This window comes from Dipodomys ordii, unplaced genomic scaffold (assembly GCF_000151885.1).
Source record: "Dipodomys ordii isolate 6190 unplaced genomic scaffold, Dord_2.0 Scaffold65, whole genome shotgun sequence".
Lineage (NCBI taxonomy): Eukaryota > Metazoa > Chordata > Mammalia > Rodentia > Heteromyidae > Dipodomys > Dipodomys ordii.
This window is the reverse complement of record NW_012267281.1, coordinates 5,411,206-5,432,335: the sequence shown is the minus strand read 5'-3', so window position 1 is coordinate 5,432,335 and position 21,130 is coordinate 5,411,206. Positions and strand designations below refer to the sequence as shown.

General features: G+C 36.9%; 1 protein-coding gene across 1 annotated transcript in view; it reads left to right on the top strand.

Annotated features, from left to right (window-relative positions):
- Nucleotides 1-21,130, top strand: part of Pcca (propionyl CoA carboxylase, alpha polypeptide) — a 301,142-nt gene that overhangs the window by 216,669 nt on the left and 63,343 nt on the right. Inside the window, 1 exon segment of the mRNA XM_013023003.1 lies at nucleotides 19,881-19,979. Coding sequence (XP_012878457.1) covers nucleotides 19,881-19,979 — 99 coding nt within the window.

The window sequence follows — 21,130 nt, the reverse complement described above, 5'->3', positions numbered from 1 at the left end:
GGTATAATTGCTTTGTGGTGGACAAAACTATGTCACTGTGGCATATTTTGCAGCAGAGGGCAGCTGGCCCATCTGTATGGATCACCTGTCTATCTTAAGTTGTTCTATAGCCTTTTGTAGGAGAGTAAAAGATCTATCCCTCTGGCCGTAAGAAGCATACGCATTTAATGCAGTCTTTAGCTTTCTAAGAAGAAGTGTTAAACCTGGGTGTGTTGATGAGGTGTGGAGCGTCCTGGGAGGTGTTCTAGGGCAGATAAGGCTGGTTAAGGTTGGGGAACTGGCATGGTTAGTGAGGCTTACTCATTTTTTCTCACCATCCTTCCCTCTTTAGCAACAAGGGGGCTCCTTTTCTATGAGGCCACCTCTCATATGAAGTGTGGTGACCTTCAGGGAGGGTTGGAGAGCCCTGTAGGCAGCTGCCATTTCTTGACTTAGGATAATCCTTATGCCAAAGGCATATTTTGGGGGTAATTGGCCTGGAACTCCCTCTTTCCTCACTGTAGAGTGATTTCCACAACTTCTAATAGCTTTTACATCTGCTTCTATTTACACACGTTGTATGCTTCACTAATTTGCCTACTGATGATTAATAAAATCAATACCAAATGCATTTTAAAACTGTAACCCATGTATGTTCATAGAATGTATTAGTCCTTGCAATTTTGGATTTAGTAAGGCATTTAAGAATTTGACTTTTATTCAGCTATTCTAATTTTTGTGCCTTATTTTAGTTTATTGATTCGTAGTGCTAGAGATGAAACCCAGAAGCTCAAATACTACACAGCACTCTCCACTAAGTTATATCCTTAGTCTTTATGCTTTATTTAAAGTATGTCAAGTTGTAATCTATACTCATGACTTGAGTATATACTTTTTCAAAAAGTGTCATTTTTAAGTTACTGAGATTGGCCCTGTTTGTGGATGATTTGTTGCTGAATGTGAATTTATAAATGTATAATACCAGGCAGCCCTTTGAAACAGATAATATCAGTATATAAAAATCTACTCTTCTTTTTACTATAATTTTTCTCTGTCAGTAATGTAGCACTGTGTATTGTTCCTAGGAACTTACTCTCTGCTGTAAAGTTTCCTCTGGCCTGAGGTCTGAGTTGGAGCACATTTTCTGAAATGTCATGGGATGTTTTAAATTTTCTTGGAGCAGAGGAAGGGGGAAAAGAGGGTAGCTCACTTGTCTCTATTATTTGAGTCATTGAGTTGAATTCAAACAAATGTATTTAGTGTTTCCATGAATTCACATTTGAAGGGAAAAAAACACCCCTTAGAATTTGGCTTCTTTCTGCCAGCTCCTAACTCAATAGAGAAGAACATACAGGGCTAGAGGACTGGGTCTTACCGTGATTATTTGGTGAGGAGAGAAGCCAGAGTCTCCTGATGGCTAGGCCTTTCTTCTTCTTCCTCTTCCTCCTCTTCTTCTTCCTCTTCCTTCTCCTCCTTTCCTCCTCCTCCCTACCTCCTCCTCCCTTCCTCCTCCTCCCCCTCCTCCTCTTCTTCCTCCTCTTCCTCCTCTTCCTCCTTCTTCCTCCTTCTTCCTTTTTCTTTCTTCCTTCTTCCTTCCTCCTTCTTCTTCTTTTGCCAGTCCTGGGGCTTGGACTCAGGGCCTGGGCACTTTCCCTGAGCTTCTTTTTGCTCAAGGCTAGCACTCCACCACTTGAACCACAGTGCCACTTTGGCTTTTTCTGCTTATGTGGTACTGAGGAATGGAACCCAGGGCTTCACACATGCTAGGCAAGCACTCTACCACTAAGCTCAGCCAGTCTTTTATTGAGGAAATGTTCTTGTTTGTTGTTTTTTTCTTTTTCTTTTATTGTGAAAATACTGTACAGAGGGGTTACAATTATATGGGCAAGATAATGAGTACATTTCTTATCAAGCATTGTAGCCTCCTCCTTTGTTTCCCCTTCCCATCCCTTCCCATTTCCCCCACCCCCCCTACCCAATCCCCCGCCCCCCACCAAAGTTGTAAAGTTCATTTTTCAACATAATGACTTGTACATCTCATTGTTGCAATGGGTCCACCTGTATCCCTATTTAAACCATTTGCTTTTACCCCTCCCCTCTACAAATTATACCAACATCAAATACAGTGAAAGCAGGGTTATACTGTGGGGGAGGGACATACAAAGCAACAAAAAAATCTTATAAATATGTTAGAAACAATTGTATGAAAGAAGAAAACATTTGAATACATATCTTGGGGTTCATTTCCCTAACATCAACTTATCTAACCTTTTCTGCTTGACTCAGACATACACTAGTTATTGCAAATAAGGGACACCATGGGACCTATTTTTCTTTGGGCCTGGGTTACTTCACTTAATATCTTGTTGTTGTTTTTGTTTTGCAGTGCTTGGATTTGAATCCAGGTCCTGGCACATACTGGGCAAGTGTTTACCACGCAGACTGAAAACTGAATTTTAGAAGCTATGTCAGGGTCAGTTTTTAATCTCTTGTTTTTAGGAGGGTAGTTGAAGTCTAGCGTTTCTCCTATTAAGAAGCTTGTCACATCTAATAATTGTGTTCCTTAAGAAAAAAAATATGATTTCTTGATATGATTATACTGTGACAAATGATATAGAAAGTTACACAGCCTTGAAAGAATTGACATTAAGACAACTTTATTCTCTTGGACAGTATTCCAAATTCTGGATGCATTTTGTTTTACCACATGATAGCCCAAGTAATAGATGTGAAATGAAATATTTTTGTTAAACCAGTGTTTTAAAGTCCAGTAGCCCAAGTAGTAGATGTGAAATGAAATATTTTTGCTAAATCAGTGTTTTAAAGTCCTCAGTTTCTTCTACTGGCTTTTATTAGCCACTAAAGTCTTAACAGTAAAATCCTGGTTTTACGTATCAGAAGAAAATGGTGGCTCTAACTATAGCTAATTTTTTTAATTAAATTTTAACCACATATACCTAACAAATGTATGAAGCATAAATATTGATACATCTTCTTTCTTTTTGGGGGACGTGGGGGAGAGGTGGTGGTCATTGAGATCATCTCTGAAAGTTGAACTGCAGACCAGAAAGAAATTTAAATTAGTGATAAGTAGATACGTTCTATCTTAACGCTGATTTTCCAGTAATGAAATAGTGTAAACTCTTGACATTACTTTTATAGAGCTTTGTAGTTCATAAAAATAACATGGCTGTAGAGCCTCCATGTGCGTCAGCTGCAACGGAATGTTTTGATGTCTTCGCAAAAGGCGGACGAGTGCTTTCCTTTGAAATGTGTGAGGCAGTTTGAGATGCAGCTTCTCAGATGGATTTAATTAGTCCTTCATAGGACTGGATGTCCGTTTGTTGCAGCTGAATTCTCATTTCATTCACCCATAACTAGAAACACCTCTCTTCAAACGGGTTTCTTCAAAGAAAGAGGGGTTTAGGGTTCTATGTTTTACTGCTTTTTGATGTTGGTTTCCCTTTAACTGAGAAGACCTTATGTTTATACAACTGTTATTATTAAGCAAACATAGCTCGCCTCACCCAGGTTCCTTTTGTACCCAGACTGGTTATTGGTGGCATTCAGAGATCTGTAGAATAGATCTTTCTTGTGAGGCAATTGTAACAGCTGTGTATTTTCATATTTTTTGAGAAGCATGAACACAAAATATGGACATGAATTTGTGGAATAATTCTTTACATCCCAAATTTGAATGTTCATATATGGTAAAAACCAGTAAGTGAAAATATAACCCAGTGGTGGTTTGTTTCAGAAGTGAATCAACAAGAATGGTTGACTGTCAGTAATTGTGGTTAGAGTTACATGCTTTTCAGTAAATATGTTGAAAGAATGAAAATATATCCTTTATAGGAAAAGTATGCTTTCAAAAATACACCCTACTATTGATACTTTAAAAATTTCCCCCAAGCCTTCACAGTTCATTAGAACAGCTACTTGAATTTACACTGCCAGTGGTCTTTCTTCTCTTTTCTAGTGAGTGTGTCTATGGCTTGGCATGCTCTGTCATCAAGGCAGCTTTTATCTTCTGTGCCCACAATTCTAATTACATTTCAGGGGGCTGTGATCTCTCCCAGAATCCTGTTCATTCATTGTGTTCAGGGTGGATTGCTTCGGGGGTTTTGGGAGCTGTTCACACATGGACACAAGTTTGCATCTCTTAAGTTTCTTTGCTCCAACATCCAATTTTTATAAGAATCCTAAAAGTGACTCTTAAACTTCTTATTACTCTTTGCCTTTGAGGAAAGACAAAGTTAATTTAGATTGTTGAAGCTTAAAATTGTTCCAAAGACAGAGCTCACATAGAAAAAGAGGTAGTATTAGATCCCACAAATTCTTCTGGTGTCTTGTTTTGATATGTCATCAGACTTGTATTTCTATTTGTGTCTGAGCTATAACCATACATTCTCATCTTACCACAAAATTCTTATAAAACAGTGGCAGTTTCTAAAACACAAAGGTCAAAAATGCACCACCAATGGAGATACTGAAAATTACACACAAAAGATTAAAAGGTAAGACAAAATATTTTGAGCAGACAAAGCAGTCAGAAAGAGATTTTATGGAAAGTGCCAATATATGTTTGGCTAGTGTTCTCTTCTTGATTATATGTTTTTTGATATGTGAATATTTTACAAAACTCCTGATGTTGTGATAATGATAGATGTGGTACAGAAATATTTTATCACATTAATTTAAATTTAGTAATTTTTAAAATCATAGGTATGATTTAAAGTACTTTTAATGGTTTTGCCTTGGTACAGTGTCACATGATTTCCTAATGTTTTTATTTATTGAAAACGCTGTAAAAATCATAGTAGAAATAGAACATGTTAAAGGTCAGAACATTTGCAAGTAGTCATTTTTATCAATTTGCAAGATAGCTTGTTATGGAAACCTATTTCTAGTACTTGGAGCTAATAAGTAGCATATTTCAGTGGTCACATTTTCTATTATGCAAACAGGACAGTCTTATAAACAAGAAATATCAATCACATCAGATATAGGGACATAGACAACCATGTTCTTCCTCCATTATTTCACTTTGTAAAAACTTACCTACCTACCTTCAGCACTGACAGAATTTAATTTGCGGCTAGGTAAGGGGTGGTAGAGGAACAATAACTGTGTTTTGAAAAAAGCAGTCTTTGAAGACCAAGAAACTTCCTCTGCTCTTATCAGTTATGCAACCTTTGAAGAACATTCCTTAACCCCTGAGAGCCACTGCCAAGCCAGTGCCTGAGGAAGTGCTGGAACAGGAGAAGATAAGGACTTGAATTTCAATGCCAATCTTGGAATTGCTGGCTCTGAAACCCAAGCTAGGGTTAGTTATCTCTCCTGAGCCTTAGTTTCTCTTGTCTATAAAATAGTGATAATATTCCTTATAAAGGTCAAATGCAATCCTATGTATAAACTAGTACAGTAATCCGAATGTGGGATTTAAACTATGTCTCTTATGTTTGTAACACTGTACATACATATGTACATGCATACACACAAACCCATATATAACTTTATTTCTAAAAGAATCTAAAATTGCCTTTATTTATCAACATTATTTCTATTGTATGAAAACATTTGTGTAAAGTTTTAAGAATAAGAAAATAGGAATATACAAGTATCAACAGGACATGTGAGTACCAGTTACTTTCCTGAGATCCTGTTCTTCATGATCTCATTTTCTTTATGATACACTTTTTTGAGAATATAATGAACTATATGGAATGTAACTATAGAAACAGTCTTGACTAGATGGCTGATTCGGCAAAACTTTCCCAAGTAAAGCTGATGTCTCCCCTTCCTTCCCGTCCCGAGTTGTCATCACAGATGTCTCCCCTTCCTTCCTGTTCCCAGTCCTTGTCCCCCCTCTCCCCTCCCCCTCCCCCGCCCGGTCCCTTTGGTGGTGACCCATAAGACCCTGCAGTTTTTCCTTTGCCCACTGTAGGGCGCACCTTCACTGTTTAGGTGCAGGGATGGGCTGGATCCTGTTCTTGGGAGATTGTCTCTTCATCATTTAGAGCCTTTTCCTTATTTATGGTGCTGTTATGAACTCTAGACATCATGACTTACCACAGCAATTACAGAATCATCATTCTTTACAACATAATATTGGTCTTTGCTGTTGTGCTTTTACCTGTAAATATCCTTACCAATAAATACCAATGGCTGGGTTGAGATCAACTTGAATTTAGATGTGCTCCTTTGCTTGCTGTGGAAATCTTGAGCAGTTAACTTCTCTAGCCTCAGGTTTGGCATCTGCAAACTATAGCTGGTGATACCACTGTAGGATTGTTCTGAAGATTCAGTAAATGTAATACATACTAAAATAACTGATTAATATTAAGACCCAAACATGTTCTATTCTCTCTCTCTCTCTTTCTTTCTCTCTCTCAGTTTAACTTTATTTTCTAAACAAGTGACAAAATCTTAACAGCTGGAATTAAAACCAAAAGACATTCATAATCTGGATATCACCAATGTGGGAAGTTCTGTTTTGATTCAGTGGTGTTCCCCCTATTTTTTTTAAAAGGGGAAACTTTTATTTCTAAAGGGGGTTATGGTATTTTCTAACTTATTTAAAGCTTAACAAAAATGAACCTTGCCTGAAATTTCAGAGCTTACTATAAATGACTGTCATGTCACTGTGCTTCTGTGTTTGCTCTTAGTCATATTTATCAAGGCAGTATGGTGTTAAATTGGTACTGTTTTGCTTTGTCATTTTTTTAAAGATAAAATCTGTCAACTACATTTAGATATGAGATTATATAGGTATTATAGGGAATAAGATTAAAGAAAACAAGGAGAGATTATATGTGTAGCACAGTCCTTTGTTGTAAATATCTGGACAACCTAGTTGAGGAACTGAAGAATTAATGTAGTTTGACAAAAAGTACTTACAGCTTTGAAAGCTAGTGACAGTTATGTAAGAGCTGGCTGCATGTAAGTCTCTTTAGTCCTTGAAGCTGAGCAGTTTAATTGAAAATATGGTCTTATTGCTTTCATGATCAAATTTAAAACATGTTTAGAAGAATTTAAGGTTTTGTTTATAGACTACTACTAAAAACACCAAGAAAGTGTGAGTGTTGCTAGTAGTGGGTGGTAGTGGTGTGGCTTCTATTAGTTTATCAAAGATTGAAGGTCTATTCTGTTCTAGTCCACATAATTGGTTTAGATTTATCAATTGCCATTTGACTAGAAGTTTACTCTAACTCTGGTCTTTTAGTTTAATTTACTCCACAGTATTTTATTTATTCATAAAAGTATACCATACTATATCACACATTGAGTACTTTACTTCAGGAAAGAGGTGTTTCATTCTTGCTTGAGTGCAGCATTCCAGCTTGTAATTAAGCTGCACTACAAGAAATGTACTAACTTGCAAGGAGGATATTCTTGCTGGCATTCTGTATATATCATTTGCTTATTCAAGCATGTAAAACTTCAACAAGAGGAGGTAATTTTGCTTAGATTTCTTGATTTGAATTGTTCTACTATTTGGCACTGGGTGGAAAAAGGAAAAAAATCATATTGAAAGCATTGTTCTGTTAATGAAGTTGCTTGTCCTTTTTTGTGCCAAATTTGGCAGGTAAAATTACCATTTATTCCACTTGCTAGAGCTGGAGAATAGATTGTTGAGGAAAAGTAGCAATTTAAGTAATGACACTAGATAGTAGATAGAATGTGCTACATTATATACATCTCCCATACTTTTAGATATTGACATGCAATTTTTATTTCTCTTTAGTAATGCACTTTGTTTTTAACCACTACATTACTTCTTTCTGGTAGCTTTCATCAGCTACATTCAATCTGTTTCAATTGTGAAAGTGAAATTAATTATAATAAAGCAAAGTAAAGCATTTTGATCCAAGGATAAATTAAAGATTTATTGTATGCATTCTCTCAAAAGTATTGTGTGATTTTAAATTGTGAGCAACTATTTAAAAGTAAAAGTGAAATAGAGACTAATATGAGGATACAGAATATCAAATATTAAATATGCTTTTCCTGTTCTCATGTGCTTCAGGTTTTAGTTTGTAAATTATAACAGATCTTAAGCCTAAATCTTGTTCTTTTAGAATGGGAAAACATCCCAAAAGTATGAATAAGTGTTTCTTGGAGGTGAGTTATATGTTTAAAGGAAATACATAAATTTAACATTTGCCAATTTTGAAATATCTCATTTCAACTTACAAATACACGTATTTGTAACATATTTATTATATAAATACATGTATTTCTTTAAAAGAAACATGTAATAGTCTCAGTTTCTCATATGTTAGATTTTCCTCAGGTATAGTTTACAATATAATGGCTAAACTTCTCCCCTTTACCACAAAAGTAGAACTAGAACCTAATTTGGAAAAGTTTGTCTTATAAAACCCAATTGGTGAATTTGTAGATTTGCAAGTGTTAACTCAGAACCAACCAGTTAGTGTCGAGTATTACTGGAACTCGGAACCATCAGTCACTCCTTTCTGCAGGGTAAACCAACTGGTAAGCAGGTGCAGATGTTATGAAATCTAACATTGCAATTGACACTAATTGGCATAGTTGTTGGCAGTCTTATCAGAAAGCAAAGGGCTGAATGGTTGAATGGGTTTAGAGAACTTGAATGATAATAAGCATTTTTATATGCATCTTGAATTACTTTTGTGACCCAGACTAACAGGAACACTTTATTCTGACCTCATCCTTCAATAAATAGAAATTGGAGAAGTCATAATATGCAGTGTATGTGATGACTGATTGTTTTTCTGGTAACCTTTTACGGCTCTCTGCTCTATTGCCTTCTTGTCCACCTCCCCCTCCCTCTCCACTCTCGGTGCGGCCCCTCCCACTTCTGCTTCAGTCATTGACAGAGTCCGTGTGGTGAATTAAATGGAAATGATTGCCTTTACTGGATATTAATTTATTTGGTTAATTTGATGCATGTCATTGTAGAGGCTAAACTTAACTATTTATGAGTGAAACAAATCTGGGACTTGCAGGTGGGTAAATCAGTGGGAATGTAGCCAAAATAAGACTGGATTTGAATGGGTACATTTTGAGCTACAATGATGGGTATACTGGACTTTTAAAATAAGTTCTTCTTTTTTGTTTCTGTGTGTGTATTTGCAGTTGTTTGCAGCACAGAGGTGGCTGTTTGTTTAATTTGCAAGGTTGTCTTACCTGTTGTTGGAAGGTTTTTATACTTGTCTCATCTTTTCCAGCACAGTTTCTCCTCCCTGCCTCCCCCAACCCCTCATACTGGGCCTTGAACTCAGGGCATTGTGTTCTCCATAAGCTTGCTTGCTTAAGGCTGGCATTCTACTTCTTGAGCCGCACCTCCAGCCAAGCTTTTTGTTGGTTATTTTGGAGATGGAGCCTCTCAGACTTTTCTGCCTAGGTTGTCTTTGAATTACTATGCTTTGGATCTCAGCCTCCTAAATAGCTAAGACTATAAACTTGAACCACCAGTGCCTGACTTACCAGTCTCTTCCATAAGAAGTTATTATCTGCATTGAGAACTGCATAAATTAATGAGCTCTTATTTGCCCTCCTGTGAATGTGTTGACATCCCAGTAGGATGCATTTAATAGGAGCTTTCTGAACGCCACCTAGATCAAATGGGATGGTTGTTAGGTTGGTTAGATGGTTTTAGTTATTGGAGCGGCCCTTTGCCTCTGTCTGCCCATCTGTAGAACAGCCTTTATCATAATAGAAGGCCTCAGTTATGTTATGCTGACTCTTAGCTCTTAATGTTAGAAGTATTGTAATTTTTGTCAATAGAAATTCTTTCCAAAAAGAAAGTACTGTCCCTTATCTGGGGAGGGAGGGAGGGAGAGAGGGAGAGAGAGAGAGAGAGAGAGAGCTTAGTTTATTTTGTTTATGTAGGTATTTCTAAATAATGTAGACTCTAAATAATGTAGAGTCACTTGTATTAAAAACTAGTTGGAAAAAAACCCCAAGTAGTTGATAATGAATCACTTAACAAAATGAAAACCAGGAAACTGAAGCATGTTCTTGGGGGAGGGGCTAAAGAATAGAGGGAGGAAGGTTCATTAAAATACTGCACACTATGTAAAAATTGAATTACGCAACTTGAGGGTAGGGATGGGGAAAAATGGGGAAGAATGATGGAAGAGGTGACATTGAGCAAGATGCATTGTACTCATAACCTGACTTGTGGAATTGAGACCCCTTTGTACAACAACTTAATAAAAATAAATAAAGACATATTTTTTAAACAGCACAGAACAAAAGAAACTAGTTGAGTGATTTCCTTCACCCAGAGCCTTTTGCTAGTGGCTTTAGCTTGGGAGTGAAGAGCTGGAAAGAATCAATGAAACACTGTTTTCAATTGAGCTGTTTCAGCTATGACTGTGATTCCCCCCCCCCCTTTGCATAAAGCAATTGATATCCATTTTGTGTTCTGCTGTTAGTGCATGTCTCTTTGAGATTTACTGCAAATAATGTAACAGTAAACTTCAAAACGTCAAGCTTTAGCTAATGAGAGGTAAAGAAATAAAGATAATTTTTCAGACTATTCTTTTCCCACAATTTTGGCTTATACTGAGAATTGACTTGATTCTTTTCCTATTTCAAAGTAACTTTGCTTGAAATACTTTAGATTTTTATAAAATTTAAACTGCAGAAATATTTTCACCATGTAAAAAAATTAGTTTCTATCTAGAGATCTTTAAGAATGACTATAATTTGCCCATTACTTTTTTGTACCAGTCCTAATTGTTTTCTGCCTGTTCCTTTCTTTGCTAACTTTCAGTATGGCCACAGTTTGGGTAGGTATTTTTTTTTTTTTTTGGTAATGTCTACCCAAACACACACACACACACACACACACACACACACACACACACAATATTGTTATATAATATATAATACATATACATTCTATATAGTATTATTTATATATAGTATATAAGACATATATAACAGTATTCTTTATATAGAATATATAAAGTATATAGAGTTACCTCTCTAGTGGTGGAACATATTGACACATACTTCCTGATTGATGTTGAAGACAGCACATTACTGCTGTGCTATTCCTGCTAAAGTGCACAAATCCTGACAAAACATGCTTCCAAATGGAGATATACTCTACAAAGTAACTTGTCTTTTCTCTTTAAAACTTGTCTTAGTGTCTTAGTTCAGGCTGCTGTAATGAATATACCACAGACAGGATGCCTTACATGAAAATCACTTAGGTATTGAGTCTGTAAGCAGGGAAATCCATGATCAGGGCGTTGGCAGAATTGACATCTGATGAGGACCCACTCCCCTGTTCAAAGGTGGTTATCTTCTTGCTAAGCTTTTGTATGGCAGACACAGACTGTGAGTAGAGGGAGAGAGCGCGCAAAATGAGAGCACAGTGCTAGAACGACTGACCTCACATAGATACATAAAGTAGGTAAGAGCACCAGGAAATAGCATGTTGTAATATGGAGAAATACAGGGAGAAAAAAAGACTTAGACATCTGAATGTCCTGTGCCCTACTTAGTGAATATATGCTGGTTATATGTGTTCTCAGGTGCTGAGTTATAGCTCGCGTAATGGGATCTTATTAGGGGATGTCTGGTAGTGAAATGCATATGAAAAGAAATGTTAAAAAGAATCAGGTAAAATTATGAGCTAAATAATGGAGAAGGAATGATTAGAAAAATAAAGAAAATAGAAGAACAAGCAAAAGTAGTTTTTTTCTTTTTTTTGTTATTAACAGAAGCACGCAGTTCCCCCATGATCTAGAAGTGGAGCTTCTGTTGTTCCTTCTGTTAAGTTCATCTACCTGGAATTATTCATTAAGCTGATATAATTTACAGTGTGATCCTCAGACAGTGACCTTATCACACCAATTCAAAAGAAACTACTTCTATAATTAAACTGTGGGCAAAATAGTGTAGGATACTTTTTTAAAATCATATAACTGAAATTAAGGTTTGATTGATCAATTAATAAGGTGATAATTAAACAGAAACTAGACAACCCAAATTTTGATTTTACAATTCACATCATTTGAGATATACTTAATTGCATTTATGACACATGTATATTTAATATAATCTTTTGTGACAGAGTGATGGAGTTTAGTTATGTCTAATTCCTCTCAATGTTTTTTTGTATATATTTTTATTGTAAAGATACTGTACAGAGAAGTTACAGTTACATGAGTAAGATAATGAGAACATTTCCTATTGAAATTGTTACTTCCTCCTTTATTTTTCCCCTACCATACCTTCTCTCCCTATCTCCCCAACTCCTCCCTCACCCCACCAAATTGTAAAGTTCATTTTCAACATAGTGTCTTGTACATCTCATTGTTACAGTGGGTCAAACCTGTATCTTTATCTCAGCATTTTGTTATTTTCCTTCTCCTCCCCAAATTGGAAAAATGTATATACAAGATGCAGGGTACCGGAATCAAATACAGTGACCTGAACAGGGGTTATACCGTGGAGGAAGAACATACAAAAGAAACAAAAAAAAAATCACATAGTACATTAAAAACAACAGCAACAAAGATAAAACCTCTGTGTCCCTATCTTGGGGTTCATTTCGCTTAGCATCATCTTATATGGTCATATGTACACAGCTTTTGACCTTTTCTGCTTGTCTGGTAACATTATCCTAGACATATGCTAGTTATTGAAAATAAGGGAAACCATGGGACCTATGTTTCTTTGGGTCTGACTTACTTCACTTAATATAATTTTTTCCTCTCAATTTTTTATCATTATTGTATATATTTTGAGGAGAGAACCAAGACTGTTTCCAAGATTATAGTGATAAAGAATAAACTTATATAAAATACTTGTCTGTTTTCACAAAATAGTCATTGTATTTCCCTCTGGAAGGTCACTAGAGCTATTACAACTATATTTTAGAATAATATTTTTGTAAGTAGAAGAATTGGATGGAGAAATCTTCTGTTTTTGTGTTAGATGAAGATATAAGCCTGGGTTACAGTTGATACTGAAATGTTATGAAGCATTAATTATTATGAGTACAAAAATGTCATGTTTTACCTAAGAAGTAAAATGTTGAAGCAAATAATTTAGCAAAATTATTAGATGTATTAAATGATAAGATAATTATGTAATTATTGTTGACATCCTAATATATGTTTGTATTTTATTGAGTGACATTCAAATTCCTTTGTCAATGGGAAGGATGTATATATTCATTGTCTTCTTGATTTGCAATTGAACAATCTTGCATGCATATGTGTGCCAGTATTGGGGCTTGAACTCTGGGCCTTGCACTCTTGCTTACCTTTTTTTTTTTTTTTTGGCTCAATTTGGTTCTCTACTACTTGAGCCCTACCTCCACTTCTAGCTTTTTACTGATTAATTAAAAATAAGGGTCTGGTAGATTTGTCTCTCTAGGCTGGTTTGAATCCTAATCCTCAGATCTCAGCCTCCTAAGTAGTTAGGGTTACAGGCATGAGCCACCGGTGCCTACCTAAACAACAAAAAAGAAGCAACAAATATCTCTATTTTTCGAACAGTCATCTTTCAGAGTGCCTACAGGCAATGAGAACCTACTGTACCCTAGCACTGTTTCTTTGTATTTACAGTATATTTGTTGTTTTTGCTTTTGACATGTTTTAAGGGAAATACCCTGAGGATTATTGCAAGGTAACTCCTTCTATAAATTACTGTTAATTTATATGGCTCTTTTAACTTCCTTACCTGTAAAATGAGAGGAAGAGAGGATTGAGTATACATTTTAAGGATTCTTTCCAATGTACAAGTCAAACCTGAAAACTCTAGGTCCTTTTCCACTTTTTTTGTGTAGCACAATCATTTTTAAGATACATTGTGCCAGGAATGATGGTGCACACTGTAACTCCATCACGTGGAAGGCGGAGGCAGAAGGACTGAAAGTTCAAGATCAGTGTAGGCTACATAATGATACTTCTCAGAAAAGAAACAAATAACAAAATATAAGGAGGGAAAAAAACAAACAAAATCTAGTATGAAAGCTGATCAAAGACTGTTAAAAAGTATTCCTTTCTAAAATAATAGCATTTCTTGAATTTGTTTACTATTCATTTTCAGAAATAGAAGTAAGATTTATGACAAAGTCTTTTAAAATGGTGGAATATCTGTATTTTCATCTTAAGTCTATGAAGAAATGAGTTTAGCGTTGCAACAGAAAAAGTCATGTTATGGATTGGAAACACTTTAGTCTGTATCTTCCCAAAGCTGTATTACTTTTTGGGGAAAAAAGGCACATGTTTTGTTTTGTGTTACATTCCTATGTTAGGTTTAAAAAAAAATGGTTAGCAGGTGCTTTTCACAACAGAAGCTATAATATTTTTACTGTGTCATGAGGCTATCTGAGGAAGTGCTTTTTTGTTTTGTTTTGTTTTTTGTAGTAAAGGATGTAAGTAATCTCTGTCAAATGTCAAGTTAACTTAGGGTGTGTCCTTTCTTTTTCCCTGATGATGACGTACGTAGGAAAATTGAATTTTCCAAACAACTCTTGGAGAATGTTCCATGTGAGCATCATTTGTATTATAACTACAGCTAAAAGCTTCAATGGAATGCAGATTACAGTAGGTTACCAAATGTGGGAAAATGTCTTCTCAAAATTGGACAGAAATCATGGTTTTTGAACTGTTGTTTTAAACATCATAAACATTCTTATTTTGAGTAAATTTCAACTAAACTCATTTCTTTGATTACTCTGGGGGAAAATTTTCAGAAAATAATGTGTGTGGAGATGGATTTCATGACTTCAACTCACCACAGCCTTGCTCTGATTCATTTAAATTTATAATGCCAAGACTTGAAATGAGTGTGTAATCTTTATGATTGCACAGAGATGAGATATCTAATGTCCTTATACTAGAGACTGCATGTTTCATTTCTTTTTTTCTTTTTTGGGGGGAGGGTTTACACTTATCAAAAGCAGACGGTACCACCATTTTCAAATTCTCATACTAGTTTTATTTCCTTTTTGCCTCTGGCTTTGTAAGATGTTCACTCTGCCATTGCATGACTGGCTGTGGTGAGGAGACCATTTGGAGGTACAGAGGCATCTGTGGGGAGTGCAGTCAACTGCAGTGGTGCAGGAGCGCAGGTGCAGAGACCCAGTGTGGCTGTGGCTGCAGCCGTGCAGCCGGAGGGAGTCAGTGTTGGAGAACCATTCTGGTCCTCCATTCTTTCCTAGATCTGAGGCCCAGCCCTTGCCTGTAATCTGTCTAATTTTTCTGCATTTTTCCATGAGCCCCCTGAATTGTCTTCTTTATGCTGCAGATCCCCCCCATATCAGCCTTTTCTGGAACGTTCTACCTCTTTTTACCTTTACTTTCTCTCTCTAATATAGGCACTTCAGAGATGTGAAGTGACACCATTCTAGATACTGTTCCTCTCTCTTAGAAATTGCTTCTCCTTGGAAACGCACCATTTTCCCCTCGGCAACCTTCGGATTCCCTCCTGTGTATCCTGCTTACTGATGTTGAAGACAGGCAGCCAGTCCTGCATTATTTTTTCCATGCCTGCTTTTATCTTCCTTGTCCATCTTAGATTTCCTGGCCTGTAATTATAGTTACTTACTTACAGGTATCCTCCTCTTCTTCACCACTTCCTTCTCCATCCATCACCAACCCAGATGAGCTTCGCCTTCCGCTTTCTCTGTGCCCTCGGGGAGGCACTGAGCATTGTTGGGGAGTATCACATAGTGAGGAGGGGTCACATCCTCGTGTGCTTCGTAACGTGTACATCCAGAAGTATCTTAGAAATTCTGACGAAAACCAGAAAATCGAAATATTGGTAATTGTCAATAACTATAATTTTTCTTTGGACTTAACATCTTTATGCAAAGTCTATATCACAAAAATGTGTATTTACTACTTACAAATATTTGAATGTGTATTCAGATATGTGTACATGAACAGTAATGTTTTTATTCAGTAAAAATGAAATTCCTCTAAAAAAAAAAAAAGGCCAGGTGTGGTGGTGCATGCCTGTAATTCCAGCACTCAGGAGGCTGAAACAGGAGGATTATGAGTCCCTGCCAGCCTAGTTTACATAGCAAGATCTGTCTCAAAAAAATAAACAGAAGAAAGTCCCTTTTGATAAGACTGACTGACTGACTATAGTATAAGCATGAATGAAGATGTAACAAAGAAATCCCCTCCCCCATGTAACTAACCTAAGCTAATAAAAAAGAAAAGAAAGTGCCTTTTAACTTTTTACATGCTATAGAATACACACTTATGGGATATACTTTAAGGCTACTTTGGCTAGATACAAAATCCAGGGAGATCATTTCCTCTTATCAGTGTTTGAACCTGTTGCTCTGTGATCTTTGTATCAGTGTGAGTCTGACATGATTTATTATTATACGTAGTTGTACAAGGGTTACAGTTCCATGAGTCAGATTATGGGTTTAATCATTTGTGGTCAGCGTCACCTTGTCCTTTGTTCTCCCCTATTTTCCTTCTCCTATCCTTAGCCTCAAATCTGACATGATTGTTTTTTGGAGGGGGGGTGGGGGTGTTGGTCATGGGGTCTGAACTCTGGGTCTGAGCGCTGTCCCTGAACAGTGCTCTACCACTTGAGCCACAGCGCCACTTCTGGCTTTTTTCTTTTTGCTTATGGTGCTGAGGAATCAAACCCAGGGCCTCATGCATGCAAGGTAAGCACTCTACCCACTGAGCCACCTTTCTAGTCCCCTGACATGATTTTTTTTTCTCTCCTTCCTTGTACATAATTTCTTAATGTCTGTCGTAATTATTTCTTTAGTTCTGAAATTCCATAAAAATCATCGTTCTGCAAATTTTGCTTATTTAAAAATACCATTTCTGGGCTGGGAAGTTGGCTCAGTGGGTTTGATTCCTCAGCACCATAAACAAAAAGAAAAAAGCCAGAAGTGGCGCTGTGGCTCAAGTGGTAGAGCGCTAGCCTTGAGCTGAAGACCTGAGGGACAGCGCCCAGGCCCAGAGTTCAGGCCCCACGACCTGACCCCCCACCCCCAAAAAATAAATAAATAATTAAATTAAAATACCATTTCTTTGGCTTTACATTTTTTCTGTATATACCTTTAAAAAGAGAATTGCATTTTTTTGCATGTCTTTTCTTCCTCCTCCATATCTGGTGTCTTCCACTGTAACTTGTTCTATGCTGGTCCTATTTGTTTTGTTGAATAGGGTTTCTCTATGTCCTGGTGTTTCTTTTAGTCATTCTATTTTTGGTTGCGTCTTAATGTGGCTTTTATCTCTATAATGTTATTTTTTCTTTTCTTTTCTCTGAGTTCTACCAGCTTGATTTTCATTTCCTTCTGTTGTTATATAATCTTTTCTTTGAACCTTTGTTTTTCTTCTTTGAGCTTTTTTTTTTTTTCTTTAAGTAGGGTCATGTTTCCTATGGTTGCCTTTGAGACTTTGGAAAATTATTTATCTGAACTCTTCCTGTGTTCCTTTAAGTAGCTCTTCTTGTGCTATATACTCTTAATTTATTTACCTTTTTCTGCCTATATTTTTTCCTAACTTGTATGTCAATATGTAATATTGCTTGTTTTCTGATTATAGTTCATGTTATAATAGGAAGCCTGGCTATAAGCATAAGTAGACTGTGGCTTTTCCTTCAGCTTAATACTCTGGTTTTCTCACCAGATCTGCCCTTTCTTTCCTTTGTACTGGACTCATTTCCCATTGATTGTTGGTATTGAGAAGATAAAGTGGTGGTGGTTATGTTTTGTTTTTGTGTAGGTCCTGATGCTTGAACTCAGTGCTTGGGAACTGTCCCTGAGCTGCTTTTTCTCAAGACTAGCACTCTACCACTTGAGCTACAGCTCTACTTCCAGATTTTGTTAGTTTAGTGGAGGTAAGACTCTCATAGACTTTCCTGACCTGGCTGGCTTCCAACCCAAATCCTCAGATCTCAGCATCCTGAATAGCTAGAATTACAGATATGAGCCATCAGTGCCCAGTTATGGTAGTGGTTTATAGGCAAGGTTCTCAACTTAGTGACAATTAGTACCACTTCTGTCCTGCTTCTTTAGCTACCTTTTCCAAAGGACTGGATATAAACAGTATATGGGGCACAATAACAGGAGTTACTTCTTTTAGTACAGCCCAACTTTCCATGGTGTTAAACTGTGGTTGTGAAGTATGGTATCTGCCTCACCAGCTGTGCACACATCTAGTATGGCATCAACAGAATCACTTCATGGGTTGCTCACAGTTGTATCTCTTAGAGGAAATTGTATTTCTTGCTGGACCTGAGCAGGCATGTGGTGCTTTCAGCAGGTCTCCTCCCTTCTTTAATACTCATAGGTGCTGTTCATATTTTTTTTTGCTGTTCATATTTTATACTTGCAGTTATGACTTTCTTGTTTCAGATTTTTTAAAGTAAAAATTTGTACCCTTTACGCATCAGGCCTATGAGGAAATGTGGTTTATTTTTCAATCACATGAAGTCTTTCTTTTAATAAGGTATGGGAGAAGAAAAATTTGCATGTAACAGAATCTTACCTTTTTTGGTATAAATATTCTTTTTTGAGTAACCTACTGGTTGGAATCTTTTTTGTCCCCAACCCCCACCACGGTTGCACCCTAGGTGCCTGGGCTTTAGGAATGGTTATGATGGTAGTAGTAGTTGAGAACCAGATTTAGTGTTGGCCTTGTAAGTCTTTGCTGCCAGGCCCCAGGCCATGCCTTGTTGAGGAATGAGTCATGAACTCATTCAGTCTTTGGGTGCTTTAAGACATTGAAGAGGCTTCTGCTACCCATGGAGTCTGTTATTTGCTTGAAGCCATGGAATCATCTGTGCCATCTACTTACCATGAGCTTAGGTCATCTGTCCAGCTTTTTCCTCCATTGGTCTGTTGTGTTGTACTCATACCATTTTGTCAATGAAGCTGAGTGCTGAACTTCATTTAAGAAAGCCTACAACCTCCCCGAGTCTATGACCTCAGGCCTGGATACTTTGACGAGCCAGATAGTTCTAAAATGTTTTCACACATCTTCCTCCATTTCTACTAGTCCTCAGGGGTCTCACAAAAAAGACAATGAGGATTCTGGTATTTAATTTTAAGGAATAAATGTCTGATGTAAAGTGTGAGAATTGAAAATGGGGAGGGGAATCATTAGATAATGCTATAAAACTTAAATATATTCACACGTTCCTCTGTTAGATTGTCTGTGGTAGACTGTAATGATGTTATTTGTTGTCTCATGTTAGAGAACAATCATTAGTAAGTGAAAGGGCAGAAAGAACTTCAGATTAGTTTTTTAAAATTGCTTTTGTATTATTTACATAAAAATTAAATTATTTTCCATAAGAATATCTCCCATTGGAAAGATTGGTTGTTGCCTTTCTATCTTTATGAATGATGACTTTATCATCATGTTTTGTTTGGCAAAAATATGATAGAACTTTGCAAAGTTTGAGTGGACTTCAGATACTCAGTGCCAAATATTTTTGCCCAATTAAAGCTTACGTATAATTAAGATAACAATGCAGAGTCCTTCATTAAAATTAGCGCAGAAAGAAGTTCTTCCTTGGTCCTTGGAGAGGATATTATATGCAAGCCCTGTTGCGTGGGTTGCAAGGTGTCACTGGAATTTATATGCATTACTTGTCTAATTGTAGTAAATGTAGCATGTCCAGATAGGTGTGGAGTTAGAAGGCTGTTTGTTACTTCCTATAAATCATGTGAAGCCTCAGCACCCGGAGGCAGCTGTTCTCAGGTCCTTCACCTCTCCCCGGAGATGACTGGGGAGGCTCTGCTGTTGGGCCCTGTCTTTCATGGCTGGAGCAGTAAACATGACAGGTTGTTTGGGAGCCATCTGTTTAAAGTGGCTGCTGCTTTGTATGCAGCAATGAACTTGAGAGCAGCTTTCTGTCTTGCTTCATGCTAACAGTCTTATTTGGTGTCACAACAGGTGGAAGTTGGCGGGTCGAAACTAAAATTGACCAGTACGTGGAACCTGGCTTTGCCCTTACTGTCTGTCAGCGTTGATGGCACTCAGAGGACTGTGCAGGTAAACATTCTGATGATTTTCTTAGAAGGTCTCCTTAAGTTTAAAAACCTGTGTGTTGAATATACAGATGTAGAGGAAAAGCTGTATTTTATTCATGTTATAGTTTTTATGCTTCAAGACAGTTGATCTTATTTTAAGACTCTTGAGTTATGTCGTAATATTTTAAATTAATATTTTTAAGACAAGGTAAAAAGGTTTTTGTATTATATTTTGTTGTAAGTAAAGAATACTGTTGACTTTTCTTTCCTCCTGCACCAGTCCTGGGACTTGAACTCGACCTGGGTGCTGACCCAGGTCAAGATAATCTCAACTGTTGAAGCCATAGCTCTACTTGTGCCTTTTATTGCTTAATTGGAGATGCGTCTGTAGATTTTCCTGGTCAGGATGGATTTGAACCATGATCCTCAGATCCAAGCCTCTTGAGTAGCTAGAATTACAGGCATAAGCTATGGGCACCACCTCTGCCAACTTTTTAAAAAATTAGATGAACATTTTTTTCTTTTTAGCCATTGTATGTTTTTTTTTAATTTCTTGCGTGTATTTATGTTTTTCTTACCAATGCAGTTAACATTGTGTTAAACCAGGGTGGTAGACACAAGCTAAGCTGTCTGACTTCCATGGTACATATATTTTTCAAAAAAGGTCAAGACTTTTTAAAAAAATTAAGGTGCTTTCAAAAATTTTTAATATATGAACCTCTTCATTCCTCAGTGTAAAAATGTGCTCAATGGAAGGGATGCCTTGATACCCAGAATTGATGGGGTGTTCTGTGTAACTAGTGACCTCCATTTTAAAATAGAAGGTATGGAAGGGGGTCTGCCAAGATACCTTCATCTAACCTCATATTTGAAGTTTAAAGTTCCAGAGGAGAAACCTAAACAAAACCATCACACAAAAATATGTCTGTCATGTATGAATAAAGGTCACAAATTCCTCATACCATGCTCATTCTTGTTTTGTTTTTGTTTTTGTTTTTTTGTTGGTCGTGGGCTTGAACTCTAGGCCTGGGCGCTATCCCTCAGTTCTTCAGCTCAAGGCTAGCACTCTACCATTTGAGCCACAGCGCCACTTCCAGTTTTCTGAGTGGTTTATTGGATATAAGAGTCTCAAAGCCTTTCCTACCCAGGCTGGCTCTGAACTGTGATCCTCAA